The sequence below is a fragment of the Solea senegalensis genome, linkage group LG15 (genome assembly GCF_019176455.1).
Source record: "Solea senegalensis isolate Sse05_10M linkage group LG15, IFAPA_SoseM_1, whole genome shotgun sequence".
NCBI lineage: Eukaryota > Metazoa > Chordata > Actinopteri > Pleuronectiformes > Soleidae > Solea > Solea senegalensis.
The window spans coordinates 14096962-14108672 of record NC_058035.1 but is presented as its reverse complement, the minus strand read 5'-3'; the positions used below and the strand labels follow the sequence as shown (position 1 = coordinate 14108672).

Genomic DNA, 11711 nt, shown 5'->3' with positions numbered 1-11711 from the left:
GAAAGTGTGCATTATACAGGAGCTGTCATACGGGACGATTTTTTTTGGCAATATCATTCACTTCCATTATAAATAATCTTGCAAACCCTATATTTGCCATGTGTCGGGAACTAGAACCACAGTGATTGTAGGTGACTTCATCATAACCAGCATAAGCTATGACGAGCATTAATAATCCAATAATGACCCAATATGAACATGTGTTTAGACACTCATCAATGTCCTTATCCTTAATCGGACGGAGAGACAGATATCATGCACACAGATACAGCAAATTGAATACTGTATTTGATTTAGAAATGTATGGTACATTAACATAATAACCACACAAGAAAGAAACACTGAATGGGCGGATGTAAATAAGCGCTTTGTGCGACCCCGCGGGGCAGCAGAGGGCAGAGAGGTGGGGGGGAGGGTGGTGCAGCCTTTGGACACTGGAATAAATGTTAAAATTATATTCCACCTTCATCTCTTTTTGTCTCAAATGTGACTTGTAACATCATGTCGTCATCATCAGCCTCCCCCCCCACCCCCAAATAAAATAAAAAATAAAATAAAAGTAACAACTGAAAACAACAAAGACGCCTAGAGCACTTTAGTTGTAAGTTTTGACAAATATTTTATGTAGGAACACCAAGTCAAGAAAAGTGAGGGAGGGATAGAAAAGAGGATGAGACGAGGGAGGGCAATAACTATGTACAAGCATATTTCTACACGTATATTACAGACCGGGAGAATGATCGCATTATTTGAGATATACATAATTCAATATAAAATTTTGAAAATAAAAATAAAAATCTGATACAGTCATAAACCGACATTTTCTTTTTGAGCATGTACCCCACACAGGCAGTGACAGAAGTGTTTTTAAAAAGGTGCTTACGACTTAAAAATGATTGTCTGATGAACACAAAGTTAAAATAATAATAATAGAAAAAAAATAGTAATAATAAATAAAACAGGGTTTGCATCTTGTCTGCGGCTGCTTCACCGTCATCATCATCGTCGTCGTCGTTGTCACTTGGACTAAAAACGGAGATGAGGAGGGAAAAAAAGGCGACGAAGACACCAAGACGATGTGTTTTTATTCCCTCTGATCGATGATCCTGATGGAAAATCTTGCATTCAGGTTGTTTTCCCTGAATACAAAATGAAAAATAAAAATAATAAAAAAACATCATGCAAGTGTAGTGGGTGGTGGTATGGGGGTATGAAGAGGAGGGGTAGGCGTGGGTCCTTTTTGAAAGCGCTTTTGATTAAAAAAAACGACGTGCTTTATCTCTTTTTTTACTTTAATATTTATATGAATCGGTCCTTTTTCATCCGCGATATTTCATAAGTCTCTTTCCTTTTTCTCAGGTCCATTTTCCCTGTAAATATTTCTCTTTTTGTTTGCTTTTATGCGTGTTTTTGTTTTTTGTGTGTCCTCCGTATCATACATCGCACTCCGAGTCACTGGATGTGACGGACAGGATGGACGTCCCAGTGTCGACTCTCTCTGTCATACTGGAAACGCTGGTGGTGGGACTGGCCGCGGTCGAAGGCGACTCTGCCGAGCTGTGAGGGGTGAGGCCGGCCTCCGACAGCGACCTCATACCGGCCGGTCCTATTGCTTGGTGCTGGAGCCTGGAGAAGAAAAGAGGCGAGGAGGGGAGAGAGAAAAAAAAGAAGAAAATGAGTGAAATGGCAATTAGACCTGAGAATGTCCCCCATTACCATTCCCCTCCTCCTCCTCGTCCTGCTGCAAAATAGGGGTTCAAACTCGCCTTTCTTTCCCCCTGCCGGCCCCAGCCATGCATGCATGCTTTTATCAAACAGCCAGCTTTCAGCGGACAAAAACACAGCACCATTTAAAGCAGCAAATGTAATGCGGTTTCTTCCTCTTTCTTTTTCCACGGTTTTTGTTGTTGTTTGTTTACAAAAGTAAGCCTGATAATCGCACAGATCAGGGGGCTGAAATTACTTGTTACATCACTGCAGAAAAATATGAGCTTTAATTTAAATCCAACTTGGAGTTGTTGACTTTCGGAAGGCAGTTTAAGCGCAATCTTTGCAGCAAGTCTGTATCTTTTTTCCTCTGATATTGTAAAATCTGTAGCACATTTGTTATTATTATTATTGATATTATTATCATCATCATTATTATTATTATTATTATTATTATTAATAATAATAATAATAATAATAATAATAATATTGCTTCTGCTCAGTGTTATTTATCCCACACAGCACGTGCCTCTACGGGCTTATAAAGGCATCATTAACTATTCAAATTGAACGAGATCTTTTTGTACAAATGTCCCGTTGCTTTGACACGGTCGTGTTTCATTGTGACCCACAGTACGTGAGTGAGTGACATCGAGATCCAGGTTAGTGCAATCATCCTAAATGTTTATCTCCAATCCACTCACGATAATAACTCCATCACGGCGGGATAAATGTCAGTGTGGAAATATATCTCTTCATTTAGCAGAAAGATTAGAATACTGTTCATATGGCTTAGTTCTCTGCGAGGTATTTTTCTAATCAATTATTGCATTTCGCTGGAATGATACCACACTTAATGTTATCAATATAGCCTCTCTGGCAATGTTTGTTGTTTTAAATAAAAAAATAAATTAATAAATAAACACCCACGCGTACTTTTCTCATGTAATATCAATAACATCTCCATTATCCTTTGATATAATCTTCACCAACAATACTAAGTCACATGTGATGTTAAAAAATAATAACAAACGCACTGCAGCACACAGGAGAAATTTAGTTATCATATGTTTTAGTAAATCAATACATAACAAATGCAACACTATTTAAATGTATGCACGGAATAGCACAATTTCAAATTATATAGAAAAAACATTATTTATTTAACTTTTGGCAAAAATAAATATTAAGGCTCTTCCTCTTTAATTGTATTTCCCTGACTAAAAAAATGTATTTGGCTATTCACACAAAATATTAGTCATAAGTGTAAAAAAAAAACTATTACATTCATTTTATACAAGTTGTCATTTATTCCATTACGGAATATATATTTGCAAATTACAGTGCACAGCAGCAGTTTACATTTAGGTTATATATAATAAGTTTATGAGTTGAAAGGTTACTTTTTGTTGTGTGAAAGATCACACAACATTCTGCAAAAAAAAGAGAAAGAAATAAGTTTTATTATGCTGCCATGACGAATCTGCCGTAAAACGTTTTTATTCGCGCTTGTAACGTGTGTATATGTTTTAAATTTTCAAATTCAGCCAACTTGAAGATATTTGCAACAGCATAAATAATGTTTTGCATGTTTATACTGACACCACTTCAAAACAAAAATGTCGCCGCAGCTGCTCCCTCCCTCCCTGCTCCTGCCACACAAACACAAGCGACAACACAACTAACTCCACGTTTGAGGAAATCTCTTGTTTTTGTTGTAAATGTGCACATTTAGACAAACTTTGCAGCGTTGTCCCGTTTCCGTGTGTGTTGAAGGAGAGTATAGGACAAAAAGATCACCAACCTGTTTTTGGCTGCCGCGGCTCTGTCTCGTTGCCTCCGGTTTTTAAACCAGTTTCCGACCTGTGTGGGAGTGAGTCCAGTGGCTTGAGCCAATTCCCTTTTCTTGCTGGGGTTTGGATATGGGTCCTGAAGGTACCACTCCCTCAGCAGGCTCCGTGTCCGCTCTTTGAAACAGTGCGTCTTCTGCTCGCCGTCCCAGATGGTTCGAGGCAGCGGAAACTTCTTCCGCACCCGGTACTTATCGACCGGTCCGAGGGGACGACCGCGGAGCTTCTCGGCCTCCTGGTAGTGCGCCTCCAGCCACATGGCCTGCAGTTTGCCGTGCGAGTCCTTGGTGAACTTGTGGTTCTCCAGGATGTGGTAGAGGTCTCTGAAATTCCCCGTGTGGAACGCCACCACGGCGCGGGCGCGCAGGATGGACTCGTGCTTGTTGATCGCTTCGCACGCTCCCGGAGCCACAGGCAAGGACCAGAGGAAGCGGCCCAGCCGTTCGATGTCCCCGGTCTCCTCCAGCGTCTCGCAGACGCTCGCCACCTGCTCCGGGGAGAAGTTTAGGGTCGGTAGCTGAAACATGGACAAGTCTTCTGGAGACCTGGTGGTGGGAGCGCTGTTCGCCAGGAGCAGAGGGCGATCAGCGAAGTTTGGCAGGAAGAAATGGGAGGGATAAAGCTCTAAAGGGGACCTGAAAACCATGGAAATGACCTGAGAGAGAAAGAAAATTATCGAGAAAAAGGAAAAACCGAAAAAATACGGCAAGTAAAAAAGATTGAATGATTCAATGGCTATCGCCTAATGACACCAGCCTCATAATATCTCCCCCCTAAATCCGCCGTTGAGTGTAGCATTGAAACATTTTGTTTCCCTTTTCTATTGGTCTTCTTGGTGTCGTTGTAGCGTTGTCATGGCAGCCCTGCCAATCACTGTCAAGCGTGCCAATCATTAGCCAGTACGTAGCGCGAGGCTTTCACCACTTGTGCAGCAGGCACGGGGGGTTATCAGAATCTCGGATCTCCACAGCAACCCTCCCACAGCACCGCGCGCATCAGGCACAAGCCAATGCTCGCCTATCTGCTGAATGGAATGAGCAATTAGAGGGTGGAATATTATTGCGATCTTAACGAGGCTCGTTAAAGCTAAAGGAGATATGTAGACTGGAGATGCTCGGGGAGGGAGGGAGGCAGAGGGAGCTTTAAATGGGTGACAAATGGACAACCAGTGACTGCTACACGGGAATACACGTTTTAAATAGAAGCGGGTCCACTTGCACATTATTTTCGTATAGTTTTTTTCCCCCCCTCTAGTTACTTTTTAATCTTTTTTTATCAGTCTATTCATATTCTGTGAATGGGTGAGCGGTGAGCGGGAGAGCAGTATAGTCTATTCTGCGCTTTTCCTACTGTATATTATCACTTTCCATTCTCTTGCTTTCTAAAAGATGACATTATGACAGTCCTTTAATCCTTTGGCTTTTTCCCTGGATCTGCATGAGATTAAAGAAAATGAGATTTTTTATTCCAAAGTCTGAGCATGACTTACTTGTCTCGTGCACGCTGCTGTGTGGTCACTGTCTCTGTGTTGGTTTAGTTGCTGTGACTGCAGTGTGATGCCGCTGCTCCCCCTCCTGCTGTCCCCGGCCTTTCCTCTGGGACACCGGGCTGAGCTCTGGCCTGCTGCCCACCGCCACTTCTCCAAAAGATATTTTGTTTCAAATGAATATCGTTGTGAAACATCGCAGGGATGTGTTGATTAAACACATATCATGGCGGTTTAGTTTAAATAGTCCAGCCCTCTAATTATTACAACTGGTGTTGGAATTACATTGGAATTGTGTCATGGACTCGGGACATAAATGTAGTTCTCATGTATTTGATCTTGTGGTGAGGACATGATCATTGTCCACATCCAGTCACAGGACTCGGCTTACAGCGGTAGCCACGGCGGTGTGATTTTAATGTTTATGGCTCAACCGGCTTCATATTTAGACAGAGCTTACAGGGTGTTAAAATAGTGTGAGTTCACTCTCACACGAACAGTGCCCACATTGTGAAAAGGCCGTGTACAAGGCGTAGCATCTAGACTCCACTTAATCCGCCCTCAGTAAAGCTGACATAATGATCCTAAGCCGCCTTTTTACAAAATCATTCAGGAATTCAAAACTTTTCTTTCCCTTTTTTTCAGATTTGCACATTCTCTGGGGCCGGACTGATGGACCGGCGACTCCAGGCTTGGAGCGACAGTGAGTATACAAGCTTGGCTTGCATGACTATAATAATCTGTTTATTTAACCTCAGTGGATTTTCTGCTGCAATTACGCGTAGTTACGCACTTGTTAATGACGGCGTTTTGGGGCAAAGTGAGACCCTTTGGTGTCTGCAGATGTGTGAGATACAGAGCAGAGGTGATGACGACGACGATGATGATGATGATGATCTCGTTGCAGGGTCAGGCGCTGGGTTTGTGTGCGCACGCGCGCATGTGTGTGCGTATGTGTATGTGTGTGAGGAGTATATTTTCAAACCTTAGGACCACTCATTCCAAGAGGCAAGACCAAGCCCTCTGGACTGGTATTTTCATGCTGGTGTTAAAAGTAACCTCCACCATAATCATCATCATCATCTTCATCCTCGTCATCATCATCATCTTCACCCTTTTCCTGTGTCTCTCTTACACACGTGCACTCGCACCTGCACGCAAGGACGACCCCAAGAGTGCAGGCTTATCAGCCTTACACCGAATATGCAGACTCCCCCACCACACACACACACACGCACACACACAGACACACACACACACCTGACTGGGCTCCAAACTGAGGCGGTCACCATTCAAGCAAAGGCTGCTGCAGGTTTTCTCCAGCATTATGTTGTGGAGGTGCCTTGTTCAGGAGTATAGCCCTCGCAGGCAATACGGAAATCACTTCATGAAGAGAGAGACTGGTGAAATGTAAAACCTGAATGGGGATTGAGGGGAAAAAGCCACTGCTAATTCACATTCTTTTACATGGCTTTTGTTTACGTTAAGCATGTAATTAACACCCCCAAACAAGTTTATTCACCTGCCGTAATTGTGTGTTTATCCGAGGACTTGCTGAATGTTCCGAGCAGCGGGGGACGAAAGCTCTGAAAGCACGCGGAGTATTTAGTTCTTCTCCGTTTACCTACAGCCTAAAACCTCCAGACTTCACAACACAAACAGCAATTTGTCTCGTGAAACACTGGAAATGTGTGAGTCGAGCTGCAAACAGACGCGCATGCACGACTCTCCTCTGCGACCTGCTGTTAATTAAAAGTCTCAGTCAAACTTTGCAAAGTTTTATATCAACAAAGTTATTGTTTACGGTCGAGGGGGGAAACACATTCTCTTATTCTGTTATTCTGCGAAAGTATCAGCGCAGCAGCAGCAGCAGCAGCAGCGCATTGAGTCTAAAACCTTAGCATTCTCGTTAACTGCCAATTAGCGCGTTATTTTCATTATCACTCCGTTCCAGTGAGATGAGCAAATAAACAAAGCTGGATGTTACGTCATGGACGAGAGAGAGAGAGGGAGAGAGAGAGAGAGAGAGAGAGGACCGGATGAGATGGAAGAAAGAAAAAGGTGTTGGCTGTAAAAGGTAAGAGCGGAAGAAATGGACGGCACGAAAGAAGGGGTCTTGTATTTTTATTATTATAATTTTTTATTTATTTATTTAATTTGATTTTTTTTCTGTTTGCTCCCTCGTTGACCCCACGTCTGGCAGAGGCTGGTCAGAAAAGGCACCTCCTGCAGTCACAGTAGAGACTCCTGCGCCTGCTGCTCCATCCTGATTCACCGCAGCAGACTTTGGAGAGATGATGGGTATGTAACAGAATAATCACCTTTTCCACTGTTTTCTTTATCCCTGTAAAACTATGGCTGAATAGACTTTCTCTGAACGCACACGTGCATTTGTGCGTAGATTTTCTTTTCTTACTTTTGAAAACTTTTTTTAAAATAGTCATGTAAGACCCTAATATGTTATTTATCAACGGACATATGTATATATGCATATATATGTTATTTTTTATTATTATATATTATTTTTTTCTTCTTGCTGTTTTTCGACCCCCTGCAGAAATGTGAGCAGGTCTCGGTCCACGCTCTGTCACGGACCATTCCAGCTCGAGACACTGGTCCATTCACTGGTCCATTCACTGCAGGTCAATATGTCCAATCAAGACCAGGAGTAAAATCCAGCACCTGCTTCTGTAAGTTCCGTCCACGCAGTCCCGCGTCCACGTCTGCTGCTCAGTAAACGAGGCGACATTTTTTGTGTGTTTTTCGGACACAAGAAAAAAAACCTCCCATGTCTTTCTTCTCTTTCTCTGTCACTTAATCCGCTAAAGTTAATTTGTCACAAGTGCATTTTTTTAATTCGCGGAGCAGAGGGGAGATGTGTGCCTTTGCACAGCAGATGTCAGATGCTGTCGGGACTGAGCGCACAACGCGCTCCGTACCACGCTGGCCATGCCTGTGTACCAGATCTATACACTGTAAAAAATATCGATCTGAACAAGTCATTTGAATGTGGGCCTTGCACTTTACGAGTCCTTATGTTTCTTAGAATTAAAAACAGCAACACAGAAACGTGTTGTGATTATTTCATTATGTTTCTATTACAACTTGTTTTTATGAAAAGTTAGAATCAGTTTACTTTTTGAAAATAGTAACATAAATTACCAATATGATACCAATGTGTTTTTATGCGTACAAATGTGTAAGAAATCATTGCATCAGAGCACAAGCAATACGTACATAGATAAGTAAAAAAAACATAGTAAAACAATTTAGTAAAAAAAATATCCTGAAAATGAAGTTGATATTTTTTGCAGTGTACTTTCTCTCTTGCTCTCGAGGACAGAGTCGCTGCCGAGGCGATGTTATTTTAATTTACAAACCTTTCTTTCTTTGGCTAAAACAACACGTTCCAATATAATTTCGGTTTATTTTTGATTGACAAACTCAAAACAACTGATAGTGAACTTACTCAGTCACGTGAGCAGTAGGTCAGTCCACCCCCAGAGCACAGAGCGTGCATCTACATAAACATAAAGTAAATACAACAGTGAGTGCATTTGGTATGAAAAAAGATAGAAAATAAATTGAACGGTTGACATTTATTGTAATAATGTTGGGTGAATGTGGCGCCAACTTTAACAGCAAAGCTTATACAAAAGTTTTTTAACCTCCCTCTCTCTCTCTCTCTCTCTCTCTCTCCCTCTCTCTCACTCTCCCCCTCTGCATCTCTCTCCTCTCTTTTGTTGTTTTTATTGTGTGGTCTCATTAGGGGGACTTCCTGGCAGGGCTGGGAGCTTGTATCGGAGCTGTCCAATCAGTGTATTTACACGGGTTGTTAGCGACAGTTAATGAGGGCTCCTCCGCAGGCCGGTAGAGAAAGGCGCCTAAACATTAAGATTTACCTTGTGTCAACTCGTTACTTCTAATGAACCTCCACGCAAAAGCCTCCTGTACTCAATGGTGCCGTGCGCCCGGATCCTGTGTGTGAGACCCTGGAAGAGTGAAGCTGCAAGACGGCATCCTTCTCCCCCTCTTCTTTACCCCCTTTTTCTTCCGCTCACTCAGGGAGAGATGCTTTTTTTCTCTCTCTCTCTGCAGGTCCGAGCTCTGTGGTGCATGCATGCATGCTTCTGCGTGCGCGCGTTCATTGTGAGCATGAGTGAGTGTGTGTGTGTGTGTGTGTGTGTGTTCCCAAACTTTTAAAATGGGGACCAAGATGACACACTCACAGGACACACTCTTCATAATAACATAAACCGTGAAAAGAGCACATGTGTGCGTAATAGGACGTTTCCGACTATTTTTACAATTTCTGTAACACTTGATTATGTACTTTCGAGGAACGAAAAGTATATTCATGCGCTATTTATTGAATTTAAGTAAAGAATTCAGCAATTTGGCGGCTCCAGAAATCATTCCCCGACTCATGTCCTGACCCTGACTCCTGGACTGACTGAAAGAGAATATGAATTCATCTGTGTTGACGTGGATAAAGGAGCAGGAGAGTGTCCACACCCATCGACGCGCTCCAACGAGCACGGAGCAGCTCCAGCTATGGCCCCTCCGTCCGTGCCCCCACACACACACACACACGCACACGCACACGCACACACAACTGCTCCTCGGTTCAGGTACAAACTGGAGGAGTTTGGACCCTCTTACACTTTTTCAGCCCATAGAGACGCCACTTAAAATCAATTAGTCTCGTCTCCTCGCGCTTCATCCACGCCAGTCAAACATTTCAGAAACAGGTGGCTTCCACCAGTTTTTGGGAGAGATTAAATCGTAGGCTTGTCTGCATCAAGATCCATTATTTAATTTGATCCATGAACTATTGGACATGCTCCCGCTTAAACCCTCCACCTGCCTTCATGTGTGCATGTGCATTTACATTTACGTCTATAGGATACATTTCATTAAAGACATAACTATGCTGCAATTGTGAACCATTCATTTTTTTTAAAGAAATCTTAGCCCATTTATTTAATTGCACTTTCTGCCGTTTTAAAATTGGCGATTTGTTTGCAAAATAATGGCACTAACTGGCAAAAGACAACATCCAGCAGCAGCAGCAGCAGCAGTAGCAGTATAAGCAGACGACAAAAGGAAACATATATTGGCACTTGTCACCTGCTGATTATTGTGACAGAAAATATCTCCTTTAAAATCATCTTATCATCCACAAAAAAAATCTTCTTAGCTCCATTTCAGAAACAATTTTTGTAAAGAGCAGCAGCAGCAGCAGCAGCAGCGCTGGAGGCCGTGTGATGTGCTGCGCTGTGTGTGCGCATTCTTCCAGGTAGATAGTCTGATTTGGAGACAGAGATGGAGGAATAAATTGAATGGTTGCATATCAGATGCCCCGAGCTCTACATATGATGCTCGCCCTCCATTCCCCAGTGAACCCCCTTTTTCTCATTTTGAAAGAGCATAAAAAGTCGTTTTGCACAGTTTATTCCATCATCTTTGAATATGAGTTGTTCACCTTCCTGTGGTGACGAAACCACGGCGGCCTTAGTTACATCAGCACATGTGCTGGTTAAAAATATCTGAGAAAGTAGGGACTGTCGGGCTCGACTGCCAAGGCTGATTAAGTAGACAGAGAATATGGAGTTGGCCCTTTAGCCCAGTGTCACAGGAGGCTGACAAGCCGTAATTACACTCCCTGACACTCCAAGCTTATACTAGTGTGTGTGTGTGTGTGTGTGTATGAGAGAGAGAGGGAGAAAGAGCGAGAGGGAGAGAGAGAGAGAGAGAGAAAAGGAGAGGTGGATATTACAGACAACATGTACACAGTCCACACCGCTTATAGTCTGATTAACCGAGGATCAGAATCTGGGCTGACCTCCTGCCCAACAGCTGATCTTTTAGCGTTTTTAACATCTCAGTAGTGATACGATCAATTATTTATAAATGATAGATTTATGACATGCCTCACGTCCAAAAGTTAAGGCTGCAATATTGAAATCTAACGTTAAAAACATTAAACGAGCACATACTTTACTGGATTTTAAACCACTTTACTGTACTTTTTTTTTTACTTGAGTTAACTTTACTGGGTCACATAATTATTGTCGAGGTTCTGAATGATAAATGATGTGTTTAACAAATACACAATACCCTTTTATAGAATGAATCATACTACATTAGGTAAAGACGGTGTCACTTTATTTGATAAAACATAAAAACCCCTACTGTCAGTGTGTTAATATGAACTCGTAACTTTATATATACAGCATAATGAGCACTGAAGCTGGCCATATACAACTAATGTACTTTAATTACTTTCACCTAAATGTTAAAAACAAATTGTAATGCAGAACTTTCACTTTAGTTTTTTTTTTTTTACATTATATCTAAAACATAATTACACTGCTATTGTCGACACTTTTGTCTCTCTCAGTGTGTGTGTGTGTGTGAAGGTTACAGTCACCGTGTCACCAACGATCCTGTCATTGTCTCACATTTTGTTTGTCGCAGTGTTTGCATGACGCGCAAAGAACAAAACCGACGTAACTCTCTCTCTCTCTCTCTCTCCCTCCCTCTCTGTCTCTCTCTCTCTCTCTCTCTCTCTCTCTCTCTCTCTCTCTCTCTCTCACTCTCTCTCGCCCTGCTCCTTGACTGCAGATTCTGACGTTACTCCGCTCGATTGCCAGTTTACCCCCAAG

The 11711-nt window shown here is 42.4% G+C and overlaps 1 protein-coding gene and 1 long non-coding RNA gene across 5 annotated transcripts in view; one reads left to right on the top strand and one right to left on the bottom strand.

Annotated features, from left to right (window-relative positions):
* Window positions 1-602: 602 nt before the first annotated feature.
* On the bottom strand, window positions 603-4485 carry six3a (SIX homeobox 3a). The gene is made up of 2 exons (XM_044045365.1): window positions 3512-4485; window positions 603-1626 (listed from the first exon to the last, which is right to left on the bottom strand). Exons 1-2 carry the CDS (start codon window positions 4201-4203, stop codon window positions 1434-1436), a joined length of 885 nt encoding a protein of 294 aa, XP_043901300.1. The 5' UTR covers window positions 4204-4485; the 3' UTR covers window positions 603-1433.
* Window positions 4480-11711, top strand: part of LOC122781594 — an 11394-nt gene continuing 4162 nt past the window's right edge. Inside the window, exons 1-5 of one of the 4 annotated variants that reach the window (XR_006361819.1) lie at window positions 4482-5746; window positions 6998-7120; window positions 7247-7344; window positions 7601-7733; window positions 11671-11711. The exon at window positions 11671-11711 is cut by the window's right edge and continues 38 nt beyond it. This is a non-coding gene — a long non-coding RNA (uncharacterized LOC122781594). Of the gene's footprint in view, window positions 5747-6997; window positions 7345-7600; window positions 7734-11670 lie in introns of all 4 variants that reach the window. The other 3 variants (XR_006361818.1, XR_006361820.1, XR_006361821.1) reach the window with 3 other exon arrangements.